This window comes from Coregonus lavaretus (assembly GCF_964263955.1).
Source record: "Coregonus lavaretus genome assembly, chromosome: 21".
NCBI lineage: Eukaryota > Metazoa > Chordata > Actinopteri > Salmoniformes > Salmonidae > Coregonus > Coregonus lavaretus.
In genome coordinates this window covers 41,664,253-41,691,499 of record NC_140008.1, presented here as the reverse complement: position 1 = coordinate 41,691,499, position 27,247 = coordinate 41,664,253, and the positions used below count along the sequence as shown (strand labels likewise).

The following is a 27,247-nucleotide window of genomic DNA, read 5'->3' as shown; positions in this document are numbered from 1 at the left end:
CTACGGATATTCTACAATCAAATAATGAAACATCAAGTAGCCTAGCCTAGGCTACAAATTGCCATATACCTAATATGTTGACCTTTAAGTTATTGGTTCAGCTACAGTGAAATGCTTGAGCTTTCAGATAATGTAGCTCATGTCTAGCCTAGGTGTAGCCTAGGTATCTATCGATTGCACATACATGAAAGTGATGTCATTATGTAGTCTAATCTAGCTATCATATAATTAGGTTATCTCGGTTTTCATTTTTATATTTTTTTTATATCCTTGCTTCGCTTGTTTATTACATTGCAAACTTTTTAGGCTATTTATATTAAACTAAAACGTTTTCAGAGGTCACAGAGACAAATAAACATCTTCATTCTATGTTTAGCGGAGATCTTCTGTGTGTAAAGTGACTCAGGAGGGGCTGAGGGCAAACAGTGATCTAACAACGCACTTAGCTGTTCTAGTGGTCTTTAGATTATGAGCGCTTAGATTACGATCGCTTTCAAGTGCAATGTTAATAAAGACAGTTTTGGGAAATGGCACAGAAATGTTAAGATGCTTTTACGAAGGATCTAACGATGAACTTAGCCTTAAGATGCTTTTGAGAAAACCGGGCCCTGGCCTGGCAACCATTCCCTTGTCTTCCCCTGTGTGTGTATGTGAAAGAGAAGGAGTGTGTTTGTGTGTCTTGTTTTGTAGTATGACTGTCGATTTACCGCCAACTCAGATGCTCTTGTTGGATACATCATTAGCATTTCTGAGGAGAATCAGGACCAAAACCAACACACCGACAACCAAACAAGCCCACTTGTCTCCACTTGTCTTTCATCTCTTTCCACTCTCCGTGAGTCAAGATGAGGTATTGAGATGAGATGATCTCCCTGCTTGATGTGGGATTACCATAAAACACTATAGGAGGTCACCATGGCCTGTGTCAGTGCAGTGGTGAATTCAAACCCGTGTAATGTAATTTGTTGGGCAATTTTGAGGGGCAGCTTTCGGTGCCTGTGCAATGTGCAGACACATTTTGAGCCATGCTAGCTTCTTTCAACCTGAGCGACAAGGGGATTCTCAGAGGAGCCCAGGGAAGGGTAGTGGAGGAGAGAAAGTCTGCAAGCATCAGAAGGATCTATGATGGAGATTGGATCAGTCTGTCAATACCACAGGGAGAGCTGGGAGAGATGCAGGCAGAGGAGAGATCTATCGGGAGGGATTACAGGTCGGGGCGGCAGGACTGTGTGTGTGTGTGTATGTGTATTTGAGGAAGTAGATGGTGTTGCTGTCTGTCTGTCACCAGGGAGACGTAGAGGCAGGGGGCAGGTGTTCCACCTACGGAATAAACAGGGTCATGTGTATGCATAGGTACTGTGTATCATCTCCCTCCTACCCACACCCCGTCTCATCACATCATCCCTCCAGACACCCAGACCTCCCTAGAGGGGAACAAGCCTCTCTGAGTACAGTATCAGGGGCTGTCGCTACCTATTGTACAACTCAGCACTGCAGCATACGGTATTGATAGTACAGCCAGTAGTAGACAATAGACATACAAGGTCTACTGTGGTTAAAGACACAATGGGATGAGGCTAGACACATGTAACCAATCTCACAGAGTTATGGGTGCAAGGCCTGTCAGTCTGACGTCAACTTGATCATTTTTAACTATTGCCGATTGCACCTTTAAATGAGCACACAAAATGCACTCCAGGAACAATACATTGATTTGAGCCTTAGCGTTTTAGTTTAGTGCAGTCTTAGTCTTTTGGTTACAATCACAATAGAATCACAATGTAAACCCCCTTGTTCCAATTACACCCATGACTAACCTGCTCACAACCCAAGACAAATCCTTTAATTAATCTATCTACTCCAGTGGAGGTTTAATAAAATTAATTTTCTATTCTGGGGTATCTTATCATAAGCTCTTTCATTAATCGTGAATAGATAGAACGATTGATATCATCTAGAAAACAAACATCTTTGTACTGATCCTCTTCTGCTTTCTCCTCCGTTCTCGAACCTTAGTTGGAAAGGGAGGTAGCGACGACAGCATTCTTTTTCCTCTGAATAAGCTGTCCTCTCCCCTCTCTTCCCAACCCCTCTCTCTGCAGGTACATCACCCAGCGGGGTCACAAACTGGATGTGGGCGCCCCTCGCCCCCCCGCCACCGTCACCAATGCAGTGTCCTGGAGGTCAGAGGGCATCAAGTACAGGAAGAACGAGGTGTTCATGGACGTCATCGAGTCCGTCAACCTGCTGGTGAGGAGGCTTTTCACTCAAATCTCAGTAAAAACACCTAATGTATTGTAATGAACCATGGGTAGTATCACAAGGTCCCTAGTAGACGGCGAACCACGAACACAGTAGCCACAACGTGCTAGTGAGGGTCTGCACTATGATTTCAGTCTGAGACTATTTTATCTGTTTAATAATGTGGTGTCTCAAGGACAGTGTTTCCCAACTCCAGTCCTCCAGTACCCCAACAGTACACATTTTCGTTGTAGCCCTGGACAAACACACATTCAACTCATCGAGGGCTTGATGATTAGTTGACAAAGTTGAGTTGTGTGCTTGTCCAGGGTTACAATAAAAATGTGTAGTGTTGGTGGTAGAAAAACTGCTCTAGGGTAACTGGGACTATGAAGTCTAAAATAGTCCCAGGTTTTCCCATAGCTGCAGGAAGTAGCCAGCACCCCCTGAAAAAAAGGCCTTTATTGTATATAGCTTTACTATGCTTTACTGTATATTACATTTTTACATTTTAGTCATTTAGCAGACGCTCTTATCCAGAGCGACTTACAGTTAGTGAGTGCATACATTATTATTATATATATTATTTTTTTTTCATACTGGCCCACCGTGGGAATCGAACCCACAACCCTGGCGTTGCAAATGCCATGCTCTACCAACTGAGCTACATCCCTGCCGGCCATTCCCTCCCCTACCCTGGACGACGCTGGGCCAATTGTGCGCCGCCCCATGGGTCTATATATACATTTACCACTGTACTACAGTGCCTTCAGAAAGTATTCATACCCCTTGACTTATTCCACATTTTATTGTGTTACAGCCTGAATTCAAAATGGATGTAATATTTTTTTTTCACCCATCTACACACAATACCCCATAATGACAAAGTGAAAACATGTTTTTAGAAATGTTTGCAAATTTATTGAAAATTAATTTAATTAATTAATGAGCGGACCAAGGCGCTGCGTGATATGAGTACATACTTTAATAGGTATTTTTAATTACAACACAAAACAACAAAACGATACGTGAAGTCCTCGGTCAATAACACAAACCTACACGGAACAAGATCCCACAAAAGACAATTGCACAATAGGCTGCCTAAGTATGGTTCCCAATCAGAGACAACAAGCAACAGCTGATTCACGTTGCCTCTGATTGAGAACCACCCCGGCCAACATAGAAACACATAAACTAGATTGTGAACATAGAACACAACACATAGACACTACACACCCTGGCTCAACATAAAATAGTCCCTAGAGCCAGGGCGTGACACCCTCAAATATCCTATGGATTTAGGAAATTTCGCTAATCTCCGTTTTGGAAGATGCTGACTTTATGACAAATTATGCTATTACCCTTTGTAGTAAATTTGTACACTTGAATCAACGTTTCTGACTAATATCGATGCAACATAGTCCGTTTTCAACCAGATACGTTTCTTTTTTAGTTCAGCTGCCCTTTAATGTAACCCTCCCTGTATGTCTCCCTGTGCTAGGTAAGTGCGACCGGCAGTGTCCTGCGTAGTGAGATTGTGGGCAGCATCAAGCTCAAAGTGGTTCTGTCTGGAATGCCAGAGCTCAGACTGGGACTCAACGACAAAGTGCTCTTCGAGATCACAGGAAGTGAGTAAAAACACATGCAGTATAATGTACACACACACACACACACACACACACACACACACACACACACTGTAAGGGGTTGCCGTGAATTTGACAGTAACTTACAGGCAGCGAAGAGGCATTTCATGTTGCAGTACACATATTGTAATATATATTTGGTTTCAAATCAAGTACTGTTTAATGACACACACTACAATATTGAAGAATTGGCTGTATTATACTGAAAAAAAACGTTGTTATGTTAACTACTGTATTCGTAATTAATGGATGGATGAATTAAATTCATTGAGGGGAGATGGTGTTTGTATTTTACTGTTACATGGAAATGGTGCAAGCAGGTTGGCTGATGGGTAATGTGTTTTATATCACGTGCACTTCTAGAGGCCTTAACAAAGGCTTCCAAACTGGCAGCTACTACAGGGCAAAACAGACCAAAAGGACATGGCAAAATGCTCAACCATTTTAGGTTTAACACTTGCTGACACTCCTATCTGTCCCCTATACATTTTACATTGATGGGTCACTACTACCACAGACCAGTTAAATTGGTACAGCATTCTCACTAACAGGTGCAACAAATGTAGCCTCTTACAAGGCACGCCTCAAAATACTGTATGTTAATGAGCCAGAAACAACAATACCATGCACCCACTAGTGGTCAAAAGGTTTTTGGCACTCCAAAAATATGGTACGGGACTGTATTCTGTGGGATAGTCCCCTGTAGCAGTTGGTAGAGCATGGCGCTTGCAACGCCAGGGTTGTGGGTTCGTTTCCCACAGGGGGGGCAGTATGAAAATGTATGCACTCACTAACTGTAAGTCGCTCTGGATAAGAGCGTCTGCTAAATGACTAAAATGTAAATGTAAATGGATGGAATTACTGTATCACTCCAAATACAGCAATTCTTTCTCCGCCCACAAAATATTTGCACAATGCACCATCATTTCCAGGATGCTGCAGTAAAACGTTTCACAGTATTTTACTGTTGATAATACCCCAAAATACCATATAAATAACCGTTTTCCGTTACAGTGCACACACACACAACACACTCCCACAAGTACACAAACTGTACAAACACACTCCTACAAGTATGTAAATGCACACCAAGAGGTAAAGACTATTATACCCAACCCAAATAATTAGACTCTTCAGCCCTGGAGAGAGATGGTCATAATATCGGTAACATGGACAATTATCTTCCACTCCCATGCCCAAATCCTCACCCTTCAATATCTGTGTGCTCCCAATCCTGCCCAACTCACCCCCTTGCCCCCTGCCTCCACTCCCCTTCCCTACCTCCACCCCTCCACCTTCACCGCCCCAGTCCCCCCTCTCACCCCTCATGTGCCCTTTGTGGGGCGTCTGGTGGATTACTCTTCCTTGGTCTAGCCCCAGTGCTAATCCATCCCCCAGGCTACTGTTGCTGTCGGGAGATGAAAGATGCCCCCTGGACGGCTCCTCTCATGTGCATGCTGCCCACGGACTGGAAGTGGAGTGGGATGTCTGGAACAGAAAAGGAAAACTACTCCTACAAATAATGAATAGATAAACATGAGAATTTAAAATGGCCTTCTGCACGCTCCCTATTGTACCATAATCAGAGGAGGAGGCATACACTTTAATATCTTTCTTATTTGTATGTTTACTGATCCGTGTCTGTACATGTCATATGTATGGATGCCTTTCAAGGGTCACCCCACAGCAATCCTAAAGTAACTTTCAACCACAAATGTTTGTGTGTTTGATTACTAATAAGCATTTTTTTCTAAGTGAAGTCACGTTTACCGTTGTGACTGGCTTTCTACGTGTGAACAGACATGGGTTAAACATCACCCTCTTCTGGTCAGAGCCTGTAAATGTTACTACATACAGTTTGTGGAAGAGACAGGAGAGTGAGGACAGTAAAATCTGGGTATGAGGAAATCATACAGATGAAAATTGCAGGGAAATCAAGGCACATGAGCTTAACGCCTACAGGAAGAGATTTTAAGTCAATTTTGAGAGATATGAGATGTGAGAGGTGAAACAGATCAAATTGACAAATCAAACGCAGGATTCGTATCTGATATGGATACATGAGTGATATGTTGCCTCGTTAGGGAGATAGCACAGCCTTTCAGGTGAACCACAGGGGACTGTGTGAATAAACCTAAACCCTGCTACATCTGGTACCTCGCTCTCTCTACACCCCTTTAGAGCCAAAACATAAAGGACTGTGCCTCCTTTTTCACCTTTCCACAGTCACTCAGTGATGATGCAACAAGGGACATCATGTAGCGGACCAGTGCTAAAAGGGCTTACCTGCTGGGATTTGAGCTGTCTAATAGGTCTCTCATCTCCAAAGACTAGACTCTGTGTTGTAGCTCTCCCTGGAGGAGGGGGCTTTTCTGAGAAATGTCACACACACACACACACTTTATGTATCCATAAGACGGCTCTTAACCGACGTCATTTGGCTTCAATGCACTATTGAGTCTTCACATAGGAATGGATGGTGTCACGTGCATCCATCGATGGCTGTGCATTTATATACTGTCATTGGTGTGGACAGGGTTATTCAGTCTAGGTTCATGGGGGGATTTAAGAGAAAGCCCAGCGTCCCAGATTCATTATAAGAGCTTTTAACAGCAGCTCTGCTGGACCATTTACTCTGGAAAACAACAAGAACATTAGGCTTTCTCACTACAGTACACATCCACATCCACTACTGAAGAGAGTGGTCTTCCAAAACCTTCTCTTGTAAGAGCTGATTGATTGAACTCTTTATAAAGTATTATTATTACTTATGAAGAAGAAACAGTGGTGTGTACAGTGTCACTGTGTGTTTTCAGTTCGGGAAGGATGACAGTGGAACATACAGGAGATGAGCATTTTTCATTTAGTATCCGAAGCAAATAAGGTGTACAGAATGTACAGTATTTTAACTGGGACTGGTGAACTGCTATGGACTGCTATTGAGATTTTTGCACTTATCCAATGTGCACTTCTCAGGAGTTGGCTGTATTAGGACATAGCCGTACAATAACCCCCTCCTTGCCTGTGTGTCATATCAGGAGAGAAGAGTAAGACGGTAGAGCTGGAGGATGTCAAGTTCCATCAGTGTGTCCGTCTGTCTCGCTTCGAAAACGACCGCACCATCTCCTTCATCCCCCCGGACGGAGAGAGTGAGCTCATGTCCTACCGCCTCAACACCACGGTCAGTGACAGACACACACACACACACATGCACACACACACACCCCTCCCTTGCCCAATGTTAACCTGATGACCTTCTCTCTCTCCTCTCCTCTTCTGGCCTTTCTGAGACAGGTGAAGCCTCTTATATGGATTGAGAGTGTGATTGAGAAGTTCTCCCACAGCCGAGTTGAGATCAAGGTTAAGGTAAAGGATGTCCACCATCATTCACTGTCAAACTGTCAACATCTATTGTGTTTCACCATAGCTCCAACACTGACCTCTCTTAAGTAGTACATAGACCAGGCTTAATCTCTTAAGTACATAGACCCAGATCCATGTTATGTTTCCATTTTTGCTTCAATGTGCAAAAACCTTTGGGTTGGGACTGTTTCCTCAACCTTAAACTCTTAGCAAGTTAATAATTGAACAGGAAGTCTTCATACAATAGCCTCTGTTCCATGTCCATGACTGTGTTTCTTTCCTCATGACTGTCATCATCACTGTATTGTAAAAAGCGGGTTATACCCCATCAATTGCCCCCCCTTTTTCCGTCACTGCACGTCTCTGTCGGTAGCCCTGTGACCCTTGCCTTTTCACCTCCACCCTGCAGGCCAGGAGTCAGTTTAAGAGCCGCTCCACTGCCAACAACGTGGCCATCATGGTACCCGTGCCCAGCGATGCCGACTCGCCTAAATTCAAGACGAGCACAGGCAGCTGCAAGTATCTTCCCGAGAAGAGCGTGGTGCAGTGGAACATCAAGTCCTTCCCTGTAAGTAGCCTACGTGTACAGCACAGCTAATGTCACTGAGATAAATTAAACATTACTATGCTAATAACCTATTGCAGATGGCAGTCAATGCATTCCTGTTAGTGCATCCTCTGCTATTATCATAGCTATTGTAACAGTAACAATGTGTTTTAGATGCTATTTGTTAAATCCTTCCTCACACAAGAGTAATACAAGGGCTATACAACAGTTGTACTCTTCATTACCATGCTATGTGGTCATTCCATGTCATTTCAGCAAGCCATCACACCCACCATCTCAGATTGTTCTGAAATCGTTTCTATAGTTAGAAACAGATAAGATTAGCATTCCTGCAACATTATTTTGTTGAAATATAATTTGATCTCTGAGAAATTAAGATAATTGATTGCACCCCAATTGGCCATGTTAATTTATAGGATTAATATAATATTCAATAAATATAGTACCTTACATTCGATTTGGACCTAACTTGTATCTAAAAATGAGTAAGACATGAGGAATCCAAAGAAATGGTCAAAAGCTACCTATGGACCCCCCACACCCCACGCCAATCCCAACCCAACAACGAGTATACAGCATCAGTTCTCTATGTCTGACAAGTTGTATGGAGCTGTGGCTCGGACTGTTAGCATTTTCGCACCTCAAATCCAAATAATCTATAAGTAACATCATTGAGTTATTTTTTAGATACTTTAGGATGATTTAGGTTCCGTTTTAGGACCACTATTGTTTTCACTATATATTTTACCTCTTGGGGATGTTATTCGAAAACATAATGTTAACTTTCACTGCTATGCGGATGACACACAGCTGTACATTTCAATGAAACATGGTGAAGCCCCAAAATTGCCCTCGCTAGAAGCCTGTGTTTCAGACATAAGGAAGTGGATGGCTGAAAACTTTTTACTTTTAAACTCGGACAAAACAGAGATGCTTGTTCTAGGTCCCAAGAAACAAAGAGATCTTCTGTTAAATCTGACAATTCATCTTGATGGTTGTAAAGTCGTCTCAAATAAAACTGTGAAGGACCTCGGCGTTACTCTTGACCTGTCACACCCTGGTGCTGGGACTCATTATTGTTTATCCAGGGTGTGTGCAGTCTATGTGTTTATGTTCTAGGTTGGGTGTCTAGGTTGTTGTTTTTCTAGGTTTGTTCAATGACTCCCAATCGGAGGTAACGAGTGTCAGCTGTTCGGCTCGTTATCTCTGATTGGGAGCCATATTTATTCTGTATGTTTTCCTGTGGGGTTTGTGGGTTTTTGTTTCCTTGTTGCTGTCTGTATCAGTAGTGGAACTTCACGTATCGTATTTTGTTGTTTTCTTCGTGGTTGCTTTTATTAATAAAGTCATCATGTTTCTCGGAACACGCGCTGCGCGTTGGTCTCATCCTTCACACGATCGTGACAGAAAAACCCACCACAACAAGACCAAGCAGCGTGTGAAGGGGCAACAGGACCTACCTACGCAGGATTTATGGGAGCCTCCTAAGGACTTTTGGACATGGGAGGAGATACGGGCTGGAAAGGGTCCTTGGGCACAACCAGAGGAGTACCACCGCCCTCGTGAAGAGCTGGAGGCAGCTGCAGCCGAGAGGAGGTGGTATGAGGAGGCAGCGCGGAGTCGAGGCTGGAAGCCCGTGGTTACTCCCCAAAAATTTCTTGGGGGGGGGCTAAAAGGGAGTGTGGCGAAGGCAGGTAGGAGACCTGCGCCTACTCCCTGGACTGACCGTGGAGAGCGGGAGTACGGGCAGACACCATGTTACGCAGTAGAGCGCATGGTGTCTCCTGTACGCAGGCATAGCCCGGTGCGGTACATTCCAGCTCCTCGTATCGGCCGGGCTAGATTGAGTGTTGAGCCGGATGTCATGAGGCCGGCCCCACGCAGCAGGCCACCAATGCGTCTCCTCGGGCCGGCTTACATGGCACCAGCCCTACGTATGGTTTCCCCGGTTCGCCCACATAGCCCGGTGCGGGTTATTCCTCCTTCCCGTACTGGTCGGGCGACGGGGAGCATACAACCAGGTAGGGTTGGGCAGGCTCAGTGCTCAAGGGAGCCAGTACGCCTGCACGGTCCGGTATTTCCGGCGCCACCTCCCCGCTCCAGCCCAGTACCACCAGTGCCTACACCACGCACCGAGCCTCCTGTGTGTTCCCAGAGTCCTGTGCGTCCTGTTGCTGCTCCCCGCACTAGCCCTGAGATGCGTGTCCTCAGCCCGGGACCACCAGTTCCGGCACCACGCACTAGGACTTATGTGCGTCCCCAGGGTCCTGCATGCCCTGTTGCTTCTCCCCGCACTAGCCCTGAGATGCGTATCCTCAGCCCGGTACCTCCTGTTCCGGCACCACGCACCAGGCCTACGATGCGCCTCAGACGGCCAGAGTCTGCCGTCTGCCCAACGGGGCCTGAACTGTCCGTCTGCCCAACGCCGTCTGAACTGCCCGTCTGCCCAACGGCGCCTGAACTGCCCGTCTGCCCAACGCCGTCTGAACTGTCCGTCTGCCAAGCGCCGCAGGAGCTGCCCGTCTGCCATGAGCCTGCAAAGCCGCCCGTCTGCCATGAGCCTACAGAGCCGTCCGCCAGACCGGAGCCGCTAGAGCTCTCCGCCAGACAGGAGCAGCCAGAGCCTTCCGCCAGACAGGATCAGCCAGAGCCTTCCGCCAGACAGGATCAGCCAGAGCCTTCCGCCAGACAGGATCAGCCAGAGCCTTCCGCCAGACAGGATCAGCCAGAGCCGTCCAGCCGGGATCCGCCAGAGCCGTCCAGCCGGGATCCGCCAGAGCCGTCCAGCCGGGATCCGCCAGAGCCGTCCAGCCGGGATCCGCCAGAGCCGTCCAGCCGGGATCCGCCAGAGCCGTCCAGCCGGGATCCGCCAGAGCCGACCAGCCAGGATTCGCCATTCAGCCTGGTACTGCCCCTTAGTCCGGTACTGCCCCTTAGTCCGGTACTGCCCCTTAGTCAGGTGCTGCCCCTTAAACCGGTGGGGGTCATTTGGAGGAGGCTACATAAGCGGGAAGTGACTATGGTGGGGTGGTGGTCTAGGCCGGAGCCAGAACCGCCACCGAGGAGGTATGCCCGCCCAGCCCTCCCCTGTTTGGGGGTTTTGAGGCGCGGTCGCAGTCCGCGCCTTTAGGGGGGGGTACTGTCACACCCTGGTGCTGGGACTCATTATTGTTTATCCAGGGTGTGTGCAGTCTATGTGTTTATGTTCTAGGTTGGGTGTCTAGGTTGTTGTTTTTCTAGGTTTGTTCAATGACTCCCAATCGGAGGTAACGAGTGTCAGCTGTTCGGCTCGTTATCTCTGATTGGGAGCCATATTTATTCTGTATGTTTTCCTGTGGGGTTTGTGGGTTTTTGTTTCCTTGTTGCTGTCTGTATCAGTAGTGGAACTTCACGTATCGTATTTTGTTGTTTTCTTCGTGGTTGCTTTTATTAATAAAGTCATCATGTTTCTCGGAACACGCGCTGCGCGTTGGTCTCATCCTTCACACGATCGTGACATGACCCTGATCTTTCTTTTGACGAACATATCAAGACTGTTTCAAGGACAGCTTTTTTCCATCTACGTAACATTGCAAAAATCAGAAATTTTCTGTCCAAAAATGATGCAGAAAAATTAATCCATGCATTTGTTACTTCTAGGTTAGACTACTGCAATGCTCTATTTTCCGGCTACCCGGATAAAGCACTAAATAAACTTCAGTTAGTGCTAAATACGGCTGCTAGAATCCTGACTAGAACCAAGAAATTTGATCATATTACTCCAGTGCTAGCTTCCCTACACTGGCTTCCTGTTAAGGCAAGGGCTGATTTCAAGGTTTTACTGTTAACCTATAAAGCGTTACATGGGCTTGCTCCTACCTATCTTTCCGAGTTGGTCCTGCCGTACATACCAATACGTACGCTACGGTCACAAGACGCAGGCCTCCTAATTGTCCCTAGAATTTCTAAGCAAACAGCGGGAGGCAGGGCTTTCTCCTATAGATCTCCATTTTTATGGAACAGTCTGCCTACCCATGTGAGAGACGCAGACTCGGTCTCAACCTTTAAGTCTTTACTGAAGACTTATCTCTTCAGTAGGTCATATGATTGAGTGTAGTCTGGCCCAGGAGTGTGAAGGTGAACGGAAAGGCTCTGGAGCAACGAACAGCCCTTGCTGTCTCTGCCGGGCCGGTTCCCCTCTCCACTGGGGTTCTCTGCCTCTAACCCTGTTGCAGGGGCTGAGTCACTGGCTTGCTGGTGCTCTTTCATGCCGTCCCTGGGAGGGGTGCGTCACTTGAGTGGGTTGAGTTACTGACGTGATCTTCCTGTCTGGGTTGGCGCCCCCCCTTGGTTTGTGCTGTGGTGGAGACCTCTGTGGGCTATACTCGGCCTTGTCTCAGGATTGTAAGTTGGTGGTTGAGGATATCCCTCTAGTGGTGCGGGGGCTGTGCTTTGGCAGAGTGGGTGGGGTTATATCCTTCCTGTTTGGCCCTGTCCGGGGGTTTCTTCGGATGGGGCCACAGTGTCTCCGGACCGCTCCTGTCTCAGCCTCCAGTATTTATGCTGCAGTAGTTTATGTGTCGGGGGGCTGGGGTTAGTTGGTTATACCTGGAGTACTTCTCCTGTCTTATCCAGTGTCCTGTGTGAATTTAAGTATGCTCTCTCTAATTCTCTCGTTCTCTCTTTCTCTCTGAGAACCTGAGCCCTAGGACCATACGTCAGGACTACCGGGCATGATGACACCTTGCTGTCCCCAGTCCGCCTGGCCTTGCTGCTATTCCAGTTTCAACTGTTCTGCCTGCGGTTACGAAACCCCTACCTGTCCCAGACCTGCTGTTTTCAACTCTTAATGATCGGCTATGAAAAGCCAACTGAGAGACCTGAGCCCTAGGACCATACGTCGGGACTACCGGCCGTGGTGACTCCTTGCTGTCCCCAGTCCGCCTGGCCTTGCTGCTATTCCAGTTTCAACTGTTCTGCCTGCGGTTATGGAACCCCTACCTGTCCCAGACCTGCTGTTTTCAACTCTTAATGATCGGCTATGAAAAGCCAACTGAGATTTATTCCTGATTATTATTTGACCATGCTTGTCACTTATGAACATTTTTGAACATCTTGGCATGGTTCTGTTATAATCTTCACCCGGCACAGCCAGAAGAGGACTGGCCACCCCTCATAGCCTGGTTCCTCTCTAGGTTTCTTCCTAGGTTTTCGCCTTTCTAGGGAGTTTTTCCTAGCCACCGTGCTTCTACACCTGCATTACTAGCTGTTTGGGGTTTTAGGCTGGGTTTCTGTACAGCACTTCGAGATATTAGCTGATGTAAGAAGGGCTATATAAAATAAAATTGATTGATTGATTTAAACATGAAGCGTGAAAATACTGATATATAGGTACCATTGACTTGCATTGGATTTGTGCTACAAATGCTAAAAAGTTAGCGTGGCCAACAAAACCAAAGCATGGGTTGCTTTCATACATTGTCAATAGACTGCTTAAAGGGTAAGGAAACCAATGTAATTTTGTAAATTGGGTGAACTATCCCTTTAACATTCTGGTAAAAATGTGGATGCAATCAATTAGCTTAATTTCTCAGAGATCAAATTATATTTTAACAAAATAATGTTGCAGGAACGCTAACATTATTTTCTTTCTTGAGCTTTTTGAGGTGGAACGACCCTATGGGTAATTATTGACTAAATGGTATCTAAACTGTAAAAATAGAGTCTTGTCCTACCATTCTCTGAAGGCAGTACATACATTATTCCTACAGGAAGCAGCACATTTCTTATAGATAACATGTTTTTACACAGCCACCAGACGAACCCAGGGGAGGTTAGCCAAGTAATGTCTGATAACGGCTTGTTAGAGGAAATATAAATGCCCCAACACTTCATATTGATAAAGACCGATAAGGATACTGCACTCAACCCCATGGCCTGACTATTAACATTATATTCAGCATGACTTTGTCAACTCTCTCTGCTGCTGTAAACCCACATCCTTCCTGGCTTTGAGAAACAACAGAGCCGCATGGACAGTTTTAATAACTGTGTAGTGGTGTTATAGTGATGTGTGTGGTAGGGGAATGGGTTTAATGTGTGACCAACGACATCCAAGTCACCTCTTTAGTTGTTTACCTAACCTTTATTCAACAAGGAAGTCCTGTGCACTGTTGATATATCCTGCACCAGTGCAGGTGTGAGGATAGTTTTACAAGTATATGAATGCATAGCCTAGCTAGTTTTGTTGTGATAAGAGCAGGTATGTTACAAAGAACCCTACAGAAGAGAAATGCCACAGATTTCCCAATAAAAGTCATACGTTTGTGTGTGTGTTTGTTTGTGTAGGGAGGCAAGGAGTACCTGATGAGGGCTCACTTTGGGCTGCCTAGTGTGGAGAGTGATGAGTTGGAGGGGAAGAGGCCCATCACTGTCAACTTTGAGATCCCCTATTTCACTGTATCTGGTATCCAGGTAAGTTAACATATCCTATTTATTGCTGTTAATAGATCCCATTTATCTCTGTTAACGTGAACCCTTGTAGAGCCACACATGAGTTCCATTGAATAATGCATACAGGCTGGAAGGAGCAGACTCACCAGTATGTATGTTTTCTGGTGTGTGTGTGTCTGTGTTTTTTGTAACTGTCCTTTGCTCCTCCTCAGGTACGCTATCTTAAGATCATTGAGAAGAGCGGCTATCAGGCGTTACCGTGGGTGCGTTACATAACACAGAGTGGAGGTGAGATACACACAGAAACACACACACCCTTTATCTCAACACCATACGGCCCTGCAGTGAACCCAGCTTTCATATCCATTACCTCTCTCCTTATAAAGCTGGGGCAAGGGGGATTTTAATTATGCCTTGGTACCATTAGGTTCTCCATGTCACTTGGCTCTGCATGCCAAGGTGACTATAACCTTTCCACTGTAATCAGCAGAGGTAGAGAGCGAGATGGAGAGAGAGTGAGAGGAAGGGAGAGAGATGTAGAGAGAGATAGATAGATAGATAGATAGATAGATAGATAGATAGATAGATAGATAGATAGATAGATAGATAGATAGATAGATAGATAGATAGATAGATAGATAGATAGATAGATAGATAGATAGATAGAGAGGGGGATAGAGAGAGAGAGAGTAGCGCACCACACTCAGATACCTTACACTGGCAGTGTTGACTTATTCATAAGTGAGTTCTAAGCAGTTATTGTAATGCCATTATAACTGCTCCACTGACCCCAATGTGATCACAGTCACTCTAACCTAACGTAGCAAACGCATTAAACTAGATCCCCTACATAATAGTCTTGACGAGAAGGAAAAAAACTGTAGGGGGAGGTTCTATTCGGCACTGTTCAACCAATCCAATAAATGTGGATGAGGAGTTAAGATGGAGTGTCGCCTTGTTAACACAGGAAGCGGCACAGGTCCTAATCCAGGCACTTGTCATCTCCCGTCTGGATTACTGCAACTCGCTGTTGGCTGGGCTCCCTGCCTGTGCCATTAAACCCCTACAACTCATCCAGAATGCCGCAGCCCGTCTGGTGTTCAACCTTCCCAAGTTCTCTCACGTCACCCCGCTCCTCCGCACACTCCACTGGCTTCCAGTTGAAGCTCGCATCTGCTACAAGACCATGGTGCTTGCCTACGGAGCTGTGAGGGGAACGGCACCTCCGTACCTTCAGGCTCTGATCAGTCCCTACACCCAAACGAGGGCATTGCGTTCATCCACCTCTGGCCTGCTGGCTCCCCTACTTCTGCGGAAGCACAGTTCCCGCTCAGCCCAGTCAAAACTGTTCGCTGCTCTGGCACCTCAATGGTGGAACAAGCTCCCTCACGACGCCAGGACAGCGGAGTCACTCACCACCTTCCGGAGACATTTGAAACTCCACCTCTTTAAGGAATACCTGGGATAGGATAAAGTAATCCTTCTACCACCCCCCCCCCCCACCTTACCCCACCAAAAAAAAAAAAAAAAAAAATTGTAAAGTGGTTATCCCACTGGCTATAAGGTGAATGCACCAATTTGTAAGTCGCTCTGGATAAGAGCGTCTGCTAAATTACGTAAATGTAAATGTAAATGTTAACGTCCAAAAGCAGAAGTCGTGTCAAAGGCTCTCTTTTCATTTCCCCTGAAAACCTGAACATTCGGTTGTTGGGGACTCGGCAGAAGTTACAGTCACCCCAAGCCCCAGTTTTGTGGGTTTAGACGCTAACAGCGCTAATTTGAACGTTAATGTGATCGCCACAGTACAGGGGCAAAGTGATGATGCATAGAACAGTGTTAATGTATTACTGTTACATCTCCCTCTTTTGGCAGATTACCAACTCCGGACAAACTAAGGGCAAGCCTGCTGCCAGACGAATGGATCTTCACTCCCTCCCCCTCTCTCTCTCTGGCTCCCTGGGAGTGAGGGACAACAGAGGACAAGGAAAGGGTAGCAACTTTCACCACTCTCCAAAAGGACCAGGCATCCATCTTGCCCCGATCTGCAGACATGAGTACCTTAAAGACTCTGTGACGATCTCAATTGCATACTCCTCACGTCCTCGCTCCTCGTCTCCTTCTCAAAACCCATTGGATGAGAAAGCCAGAGGTCCCACCCCTCTGACCTTCTCCTCCAAAGGGTTTTGAGAAGGAGACGAGGAGAGGAGAATGCAATTGAGATCTTATCATAGTTTCCCTTCAGAACTCGACTGATGTCACCTTTGACCTTTGCTGTTTTATAGCATCTGGAGACATGTTTTATCAGTTTATAGAATAATGAATGTAGGGGTTTCCTATTGGTCTTGTTGTAAAATTGTTATACTTTGTTTATTCTCAAGGCATAGTGTCTTTTATTTACCGTAAGAATTCAGTGTGTGAGACATGGTAGAAAGTCTGTGAACATTGAAACACTGATATAAAATGATATCTGGCTGGTGTGGGTATCAGTTGATGTTATCTGGGGTCATTTCTGTAAGCGCATTCAGTCTAATGAAATGAACACCGAGCTGGTCAGATCAATGATTACTAAATAATACAAAATAAACAATATTGTCATCACAGTCGCCATCTTTGTATTTGCACTCAGCTTACAACTATATGGAAAAGACTGAAGGATTATTTATTTTTTTAGGTTTACTGACAATTAAGTAGTTTATCTATCTGGCGGCACAGATGACTTGAGAAAAATACATGAAAGAAAGAAAGAAACTTGAAGAAATACAGGTGGACCAGTATGAACAGGACCTTGCCTTGCTATTGTATGCCAAAATGTGTTAAAATTACTGTTTTTATATTTATTTTTCTCTCTTTCTCCACCAAAAAAACACCCAACTTTTCCAAAGCAGGTGTTGGTTGGTATGGTTACTGTAGCCTGTTGAGCACCACCCCTCATATCATCCTTGGGTCTCTGCCAGAGGAATAGGTTCAGCCCAGACCAGACGCTAGTCAATTTGTTGTGTGCATGCGTTTGCTGTGTGTAGGCCTACTGTATGAAATCCCGTATTACACTTTCATTGTAAAATAGTTGTTTATGAGGAACAGGACAAATATGACAATTTTCTTTCAGATATTCTCTCCAGTGGGGTTTTAATGATCAGTACATGTGTTTTTCAATCTCTCTATCTTATTTATTAACCATATGTAAGTCAATGGGAGACAAAGGGACCTATGTATAAATAAATAAATGACTTTGTATCTTCTCTTCTGGTTATTTTCATCTCTGAGATTTGTATGTTATCAAATGAAAGATAAGGACAGACGAGCTGAACCTCCTGGGTCCATAGTCATGAACTGTTGCTTAAACCGAGGTTTAGACCTTTGGTTTAAAATGGCTAGGTATTAGCTTTTGTACAAAAGCTGAAGAACATACGCACATCCAGGTACTTTCCGCAGGTGCTGGAGTTGTAGGAAAACTCATGAAAAACAGAAAGGAAAACGCTGCACACTGCTGCTCATGCTCCCAGGTGATATTTATTTATAACAACATTTCGACCCTTAGGTCTTCGACCTGTAGGATGCCTGATAAAGACCTAAGGGTCGAAACGTTATAAATAAATATCACCTGGGAGCATGAGCAGCAGTGTGCAGCGTTTTCCTTTCTGTTTTTTTAGGTATTAGCTTTTCTCATAGGCAAATCTGGCACAATTAGCCACTATGCTAAGTATGACCAGCTGAGCAGCATGATTATGTCCGGTAACAAATTCCGTATCAGCCAATTCAAATTGTCGACATAGTTTGACGTGATCCAACACTTTTTCATAAAAGCGTCCTTAAAGGGGTAGTTCGCAATTTTGGTAATGAAGCCTATTATCTACTTCCCCAGGGTCAGATGAACTTGTGGATACCATTTTTACGTATCTGTGTCCAGTATGAAGTTAGAGATAGTTTTGCAAGAAAATGCTAACTAGCTTAGCACAATGACCGGAAATCTACAGGAACAGCTAAAACTAGTTAGCAATTGCGCAAACGCTAGATAGCAACTTCCTTCAAACTGCCCACATAGACATAAACATGGTATCCACGAGTTCATCTGACTCTGGGGAAGTAGATAAAGGGCCTCATTGAAAAATCCCAAACTATCCCTTTAACACAAGTCCAACGGCATTTCTGTCAAAGAAGATCACATATGTGTGACTGGTCAAATATCTCACAGTGTAGGAAACCTACCTCCTGATAGTTGACCCAGTTTGCAGCAAAGGTTCGAATCCCACATTTTAAAAAAATCCCTTTGAAATGTAGAATTACATTTATTGTGTTAGTGTGTTGAGACGAGAAGAGCAGACATCTTGAAAATTAAGATTAAGAATTAATTTAATAAGGAGCTACGTCTTCAGCCTTGTAGACAAACACACTGCAAGGGCCTAATAATCATATTACACCACCAGTCAGTGAAAGCATAAAATAGAGGTACAGTATTTGACAAAACCACCATCTTTTTTTTTACACATGGATGTGTGTGAAACGGATAGGCAAAAATGTTTAATTTGGTCATATATGAGAAAACGTGTCTTTTGGAAAAAAATTCTAACGTACGTAGCCTAGTCAAGGATGCATCATGCAAATATTGGCACACTTTACTTGTTACAGACCAAGGGGAACAACCTAAACCTTTAAGTTGGCACTTTTCAAATCTCCCTCTGGTGGCCAAATTGACCTAGTTTAAGAAATGCAATTGGGTGGTGGCTCTACCATTTAAGATTCTTTATTTTGTTACCGAACGTATACTGAACAAAAATATAAATGCAACATGCAACAATTTCAAAGATTTTACTGAGTTACAGTTCATATAAGGAAATCAGTCAATTCATATTAATTCATTAGGCCCTAATCTATGGATTTCACATGACTGGGAATACAGATATGCATCTGTTGGTCACAGAAACTGTACCTTAAAAAAAAAAGGTAGGGGCATGGATCAGAAAAACAGTCAGTATCTGATGTGACCACCATTTGACTCATGCAGCACAACACATCTCCTTTGCATAGAGTTGATCAGGCTGTTGATTGCGGCCTGTTGAATGTTGTCCCACTCCGCTTCAATGGCTGTGCGAAGTTGCTGGATATTGGCGGGAACTGGAACATACTGTCTTATGCATCGATCCAGAGCATCCCAAACATGCTCACATGTCTGGTGAGAATGCAGGCCATGGAAGAACTGGGACATTTTCAGCTTCCAGGAATTGTGTACAGATCCTTGCGACATGGGGCAGTGCATTATCATGCTGAAACATGAGGTGATGGCGGCGGATGAATGGCACGACAATGGACCTCAGGATCTCGTCACGGTATCTCTGTGCATTCAAATTGCCATCGATAAAATGCAATTGTGTTTGTTGTCCGTAGGTTATGCCTGCCCCATACCATAACCCCACCAAGGGGCACTCTGTTCACAATGTTGACATCAGCAAACCACTCGCCCACACGACGACATCTGCCCAGTACAGTTGAAACCGGGATTCATCCGTGAAGAGCACACTTCTCCAGCGTGCCAGTGGCCATCGAAGGTGAGCATTTGCCAACTGAAGTCGGTTACGACGCTGAACTGCAGTCAGGTCAAGACCCTGGTGAGGACAACGAGCATGCAGATGAGCTTCCCTGAGACCGTTTCTGACAGTTTGTGCAGAAATTCTTCGGTTGTGAAAACCCACAGTTTCATCAGCTGTCCGGGTGGCTGGTCTCAGACGATCCCGCAGATGAAGAAGCCGGATGTGGAGGTCCTGGGCTGGCGTGGTTACACGTGGTCTGCGGTTGTAAGGCCAGTTGGACGTACTGCCAAATTCTCTAAAACAACTTTGGAGGTGGCTTATGGTAGAGAAATGAACATAACATTATCTGGTAACATCTCTGGTGGACATTCCTACAGTCAGCATGCCAATTGCACGCTCCCTCAAAACTTGAGACATCTGTGGCATTGTGTTGTGTGACAAAACTGCATATTTTAGAGTGGCCTTTTATTGTCCCCAGCACAAGGTGCACCTGTGTAATGATCATGCTGTTTAATCAGCTTCTTGATATGCCACACCTGTCAGGTGGATGGATTATCTTGGCAAAGGAGAAATGCTCACTAACAGGTATGTAAACAAATTTGTACACAAACTTTGAGAGAAATAAGCTTTCTGTGCGTATGGAACATTTCTGGGATATTTTATTTCAGCTCATGAAACATGGGACCATCACTTTACATGTTGCGTTTCTATTTTTGTTCTGTATATAAATGACTCATGGTAGCCAGACGGCTAATTGTGCCAGGTATGCCTATGAGAAAAGCTAGCTGCTAGACATTTAAACCAAAGGTCTAAACCTCCAGCTCTGTCTCTCTTTCTCTTTCTCGTCTGGTTTCTCTCGTGTCGCCCTACTGCACTGTTTTTCCTCCCACCACTGTTTCATGGCTGTCGTCTCTCGCACTCTCTGTCATGCATGCTCAAACTTACTTGGCACCACCACCTAGACAGCATGTCCTGCATAGCATTGCACAGCAGAGACAGAGAGAGACTTCAGGTCAGAGAACAGTCCCTTGTCAATGAGGGATTACTGGCACAGTCACTGCCACTGCTGTGTGTGTGTGTGTTAGAGGGTGGTAAGGGCAAGCCGTACTGGGCGATGCCAACCCCTTACGATCCACAGCCTGTCCATTGTCCATTGGCCTGGCCGGCCGTCAGTACAACAACATTGGCCGCCTCAGTGACCCCTATTGTCTCTGAGCGACAGGCAGCTCACATGCGCTGCCTGATAAGAGGTACGAGGGCCAGACACACGCGCACGCACGCAAACACACAGATGCTTTGTTCAATTAAAACCATATTGTACCATTCAACCAGGCGACAATGACATTCTCCTCAGATTCTTCGTAGAGTTGCAAGGCAAAGTGAGCGATGACACAGCTTGTTATGGAGGCCTTTGACTACCCAACACAGCTGTAAACCTGTGACATGAAAAGGTGACAAAATGTGACATCAGGAAATCACTTTGTTTGATTTAGTTTGGAGATAAAGTGCAGTACAATAGTCTGTTTACATTTATAATATAATAATAATATAATATTTAGCAGACACTTTTATCCAAAGCGACTTACAGTGATGTGTGCATACATTTTTAGGTATGGGTGGTCCCGGGGATCGAACCCACTACCCTGGCGTTATAAGCGCCGTGCTCTACCAATTGAGCTACAGAGGACATTTATTCTATGATATGATTATTCCTTACAGCAGCTTTTTCACCTACTGCTTTGTAGTGGATGATACAATTACATTAGACACGTTATGAATCTTAATCTTTGTTCTGTGTCCGGGACCAGTGTCTGTGCAGTGTCACTGTCATTCTGTTCATTTCACATTAAAGAGTAGTGCTCTGCTGGGGCTCCATCTCATAAAAGTAATAATCCAAGGATGGCCCATGCTTGAATCATACAAATAGGATGGGTTGTGTAGACACAGCTCTCTATTCCATATGGCAATTCATGGACCTGCAAAATTGAATTGATACTTAGTTGCTCAAAGACTCATAGGGATGCTGTGGTAAGCAACAATTCATACCAAAGTGGCTTTCCCAGATGGCCACTTTGCTCAAATGCCATTCTCACGTGTGATGTCCATTGTTCCCTCCCTGACAGCAAGGTGGATGTGGCCCACGTTCAGACCAAATGGGGCCGAGCAACTACAAGCCCACATACCTCAAGCCAGAGCTGGCCAATAAGCTCCAACCCTCCCCCAGTGCCCACATATGGATAGGATCTGGGCCATATGAGTGTTGCGGTTATCTGCTGTCTGGGCTACCTATCCCATCCGATGTCTCTGGTGGTCAGGTCAGATGAGGTTAGCCAGGCTAGAGGTGGTCTCCCTCCTACCCTGGTCCATGTGTCGTCCAAAGATAGTGAACACCCCCACGGCCCTATCCCTGAACCTTTGTCCCGGCCACGTCCTCTCCAACAGCAACACCACCCCCGTGTACACCCCCACCCCCACCACCGCTGCCCCCCCTCCAGCTAACAACACCACCCCAGAGATGTACATATCATTAAGGGCTACGCCAGGCTTGGGCATGTGGTGCCCTAGTGCCAGCTTCAGCAGTACAGCCCCACAGACCACCAGACACAGCCCTGTGATGAGAACCACTAACAGATCAGACAGCCCTCCGCTCTTCAGGATATCGATCCGCCTCCGGCTGCGGACGCAGTTCATGTCCTGCACGGCGGAGCTCAGGAGCTGTTTGAGGAGGACGGCCAGGGCTAAGAGACACAGAGCCATGCCCGCTCCCATGCGCCAGTCACTGGAGAAGCTGGTAGTGGTGGAGAGGAGGAGGATGCCCCCCAGGCCGCAGCCCAGGATGAGTAGGACGGCGACGGAGTAGCACAGCAGAGACTTTGCCGGGTCGCGGAACCACCACAGCTCCACCTGCTCGTCCAGTATGCTGCGCTGGATCTGGACCGGGTCGGGACCGGACGGCTGGTTACCCCGCATCGGGGGGAAGTCCTCCAGCTCTGGCATCCTGATCCTCCCAGCCTGACGGCCACACTCACCACAGCAGAACACTAACAGGACACAACCTGGATCACTCAGTGCTGGATCATAGTTCCTTCTCTCTGAAACTCAGTCCTCAGTGGATCACAGCAGCCCTTAGTGGATTGATCACTGGGCCTCTCTCCGGATCACAGTTCCTTCTCACTGGATTACAGGTATTCTTTGTGGATCACAGGTAATCCACTGCAGCCTGAGAGGACAGCCCTTCACTGAACCCTCAGAGCTATGGGACCAGGATGGAGCCTGATAGATACCTGGGGAGAGGAGAGACAGGGAAGATAAGAGCCACCTGCTGACATGCACACACACATACACCCTGCGGCATATGGCATCTTTACAGCAGCTGTAAACAGTAGAGCTCCTGCCATACAACAGAGGTACCCTGCAGAGAGAGGTGTTTGGACTGACTGAAAACATCCTGTTGAAGAGGCAACCTGAAACCCCCTCATTCTCACTATGCAAATTTGTGCAGAGGCATTTAGGTGAGACCACGAATAAACAACACACGCACACTTTCTATTTCGCATTCTTTCTCTCTCTCTCTCACTCACAGGCACACAGGCACACACATATCATGGCCTGGCATCTTTACGGTTCACTTCTCCTGTGTTTTTCAGACCAGCACCCTGTCGTTATGTGTAGTAACCCAGCTCTCGTCCTCTGTGTTGTGAGCAACCTCCCGTTTATTCCCCCGAGGTGATGTTTCTAAGATAGCGGCGCAACGGCAAAGGGCTCAAGTATTAATCCCTTTATCAATAAGCCGTCCCTGTAGTCCCAGCGACTCTCAAGGTTACGCCGCAGACAGCTTGTCTTTAAAATCCTGTCAGCGCGTTTACTATCAAAGTCAACAGCGCGAGGCGCGAGGCGAGCACAGAGCACAGAGCAGCAGCTCTCTGACAGCAATTCCAACTGTCCTCGCAGGCCTGCTTACACAAACACTACCTGTCTGTCTGAGCTGAACAGCAGCAGGGTGTGATGAGCCCTCATCACCAACACACAGGGACCACCAGACGAGCTAAACCACTTCTATGCTCGCTTCGAGGCAAGCAACACTGAAGCATGCATGAGAGCACCAGCTGTTCCGGACGACTATGTGATCACGCTCTCCGTAGCCGATGTGAGTAAGACTTTTAAGCAGGTCAACATTCACAAGGCCGCAGGGCCAGACGGATTACCAGGACGTGTACTCCGAGCATGTGCTGACCAACTGGCAAGTGTCTTCACTGACATTTTCAACATGTCCCTGACTGAGTCTGTAATACCAACATGTTTCAAGCAGACCACCATAGTCCCCGTGCCCAAGAACTCTAAGATAACCTGCCTAAATGACTACCGACCCGTGGCACTGACGTCTGTAGCCATGAAGTGCTTTGAAAGACTGGTCATGGCTCACATCAACAGCATAATCCCAGAAACCCTAGACCCACTCCAATTTGCATACCGCCCCAACAGATCCACAGATGATGCAATCTCTATCGCACTCCACACTGCCCTTTCCCACCTGGACAAGAGGAACACCTACGTGAGAATGCTATTCATTGACTACAGCTCAGCATTCAACACCATAGTGCCCTCAAAGCTCATCACTAAGCTAAGGATCCTGGGACTAAACACCTCCCTCTGCAACTGGATCCTGGACTTCCTGACGGGCCGCCCCCAGGTGGTAAGGGTAGGTAACAACACATCTGCCACACTGATCCTCAACACGGGGGCCCCTCAGGGGTGCGTGCTCAGTCCCCTCCTGTACTCTCTGTTCACCCATGACTGCATGGCCAGGCACGACTCCAACACCATCATTAAGTTTGCCGACGACACAACAGTGGTAGGCCTGATCACCGACAACGATGAGACAGCCTATAGGGAGGAGGTCAGAGATCTGGCCGTGTGGTGCCAGGACAACAACCTCTCCCTCAACGTGACCAAGACAAAGGAGATGATTGTGGACTACAGGAAAAAAAAGAGGACTGAGCACGCCCCCATTCTCATCGACGGGGCTGTAGTGGAACAGGTTGAGAGCTTCAAGTTCCTTGGTGTCCACATCACCAACGAACTATCATGGTCCAAACACACCAAGACAGTCGTGAAGAGGGCACGACAAAGCCTATTCCCTCTCAGGAGACTAAAAAGATTTGGCATGGGTCCTCAGATCCTCAAAAAATTCTACAGCTGCACCATCGAGAGCATCCTGACTGGTTGCATCACCGCCTGGTATGGCAACTGCTTGGCCTCTGACCGCAAGGCACTACAGAGGGTAGTGCGTACGGCCCAGTACATCACTGGGGCAAAGCTCCCTGCCATCCAGGACCTCTATACCAGGCGGTGTCAGAGGAAGGCCCTCAAAATTGTCAAAGACTCCAGTCACCCTAGTCATAGACTGTTCTCTCTGCTACCGCACGGCAAGCGGTACCGGAGTGCCAAGTCTAGGTCCAAAAGACTTCTCAACAGCTTCTACCCCCAAGCCATAAGACTCCTGAACAGCTAATCATGGCTACCCGGACTATTTGCACTGCCCCCCCACCCCATCCTTTTTACGCTGCTGCTACTCTGTTAAGTATTTATGCATAGTCACTTTAACTCTACCCACATGTACATATTACCTCAACTAGCCGGTGCCCCCGCACATTGACTATGCAACGGTACCCCCCTGTATATATAGCCTCCCTACTGTCACTTTATTCTATTGTATATATAGCCTCCCTACTGTCACTTTATTTTTTACTTCTGCTCTTTTTTTTCTCAACACTTTTTTGTTGTTGTTTTATTCTTACTTTTTTGTTTAAAATAAATGCACTGTTGGTTAAGGGCTGTAAGTAAGCATTTCACTGTAATGTCTGCACCTGTTGTATTCGGCGCATGTGACCAATAAAATTTGATTTGATTTGATTTGATCACACTGGGACACAATATTGCTGAGACAAGGTGTTCACATGAGGTGTGAAGTGAAGGGATACTTAATTACACAGAGTGTATTGTGTTTATTGGACTCCCAATGCTCGACGTGGATTAATTTCATAACTGTGAGGTGGATGTGTGTACACAGTGAGTGTGTGTGTGCGCACTGTGTGTGAACGTGGTGTGCAGTGTGTGTGTGTGTTGTTGAGTCACTAATTAACTCCCAGCAGGTTTGGATCTGATGCCACTGACTGAACAGGAATAGAAGGCAGTAATTGAGGTGGCATATGAGCTGGACAAAAACAATACTCACACATCTCTCTCTCTCTCGCATGCACACACTCACACACACCTTACACATTCTCCCCTCGCTCTCTCTCCCTCCCTCTCCCTCTCTCTAGAGGCACATGGCGTGTAAGCCCTTTCTGCCTTCTCTCTTATTACAGCTGACCTCTCCATCATATCACACAGATTACACTGACCTCATTATATATACCTTTATCATCTGCTCCTCTGTTTTCTCTCCCTGTGCTCTAGTGTAGTCTCTCTTCCGTATTTTCTAGCAGACAGGTGCAGACAATGGCTTTTCCCAAACGTCTGCACCCAACAATGTTGATGGTAGTTAAGTGCAGCATATTGCAGTTATGCAAATGTTCTCTGTGATAATGATGATGAAATCCCAGTTAGTTCATGCCTTTTTGGTTCCGAGTTTTCAGCCTGAAGGTCAGTCTGTCGGTCGGCTCGACAGAGAAGCTGTGCTTTTCTCCAATTACCTGCTACGCTTTAGGGACACCGTATTCCCTCCTCTGTTATTTGGCCCTGCTGAATTCATCCCACCAAGCCATTAGTGTCTAATTTTATGTTGAAGTGCTGTTCTGTTTTTTTATAGGAGTCTGCCATTATATGGTAATCAGTCTGTACATCAAGTTTTAATGGGTTCAATATAATAATAATATCCAGTGAAAAATAAACAAAATGGTGGTTGTTTGACTTCTGTCTGGAGGAGATGAGAGCCAAGGGAGCCAGATAGTTGCAGAGGTTTTGCTTTGATTTGCAGTCAAACGGCTGAAACTGCTTCTACCTCCTTCCTCTTTGCAGTGTCGTTTGACCTTTGACACATGACTCCGATCCCTTCAATCAGCAAGGGTTTAAAGAGGCCTTTAGAGCTCCCAGAAGCACTGAGCCTGAGCTTGGCTGTGGAGACCGTTTAATAATTCATCCAGGCCAGACCAGCCAGGAGGGAAAGAGGAGCAGTCCCAACAGGATGGAGTTTCACTGGCTTTCAGCAAACTAATGTCATACTCCTGCGCTGGTCCTGGTCCATCAGTACATTCTCATACAGTCCAAACAGGCATGGAAAAAGTCTGATTGTGGTGAAGTCTCACAGGCACAAATTAGCCGGCTACAAACGAAACAGGGTACTCACCGAGGTCCTACTGTGTGAATGTGTTTATCTGAGGCCCTTGGGGAGGATGTGGGGCTAGGGGTTGCCGTGGTGACGGAGCTCCCTCCTCTTCCTCTTCCTGTCAGTGGGCGGTCCCTCTGTGGCG

The 27,247-nt window shown here is 46.2% G+C and overlaps 2 protein-coding genes across 2 annotated transcripts in view; one reads left to right on the top strand and one right to left on the bottom strand.

Annotated features, from left to right (window-relative positions):
* LOC311148844 (AP-1 complex subunit mu-2-like) overlaps positions 1–17,489 on the top strand; it is a 29,254-nt gene extending 11,765 nt beyond the window's left edge. The window contains exons 5-12 of the mRNA XM_084185841.1: positions 2,103–2,250; positions 3,743–3,869; positions 6,926–7,068; positions 7,182–7,253; positions 7,660–7,818; positions 14,146–14,271; positions 14,463–14,538; positions 16,123–17,489. Coding sequence (XP_084041967.1) covers positions 2,103–2,250; positions 3,743–3,869; positions 6,926–7,068; positions 7,182–7,253; positions 7,660–7,818; positions 14,146–14,271; positions 14,463–14,538; positions 16,123–16,145 — 874 coding nt within the window. The 3' untranslated portion in view covers positions 16,146–17,489. The remainder of the gene's footprint in view (positions 1–2,102; positions 2,251–3,742; positions 3,870–6,925; positions 7,069–7,181; positions 7,254–7,659; positions 7,819–14,145; positions 14,272–14,462; positions 14,539–16,122) is intronic.
* Positions 17,490–21,988: 4,499 nt separating this feature from the next.
* On the bottom strand, positions 21,989–22,772 carry LOC311148843 (transmembrane protein 125-like; the record flags this gene model as incomplete). Its single annotated transcript, XM_084185840.1, has 1 exon — positions 21,989–22,772. One exon carries the CDS (start codon positions 22,770–22,772, stop codon positions 22,092–22,094), a length of 681 nt encoding a protein of 226 aa, XP_084041966.1. The 3' UTR covers positions 21,989–22,091.
* Between the last annotated feature and the right edge of the window lie 4,475 nt (positions 22,773–27,247).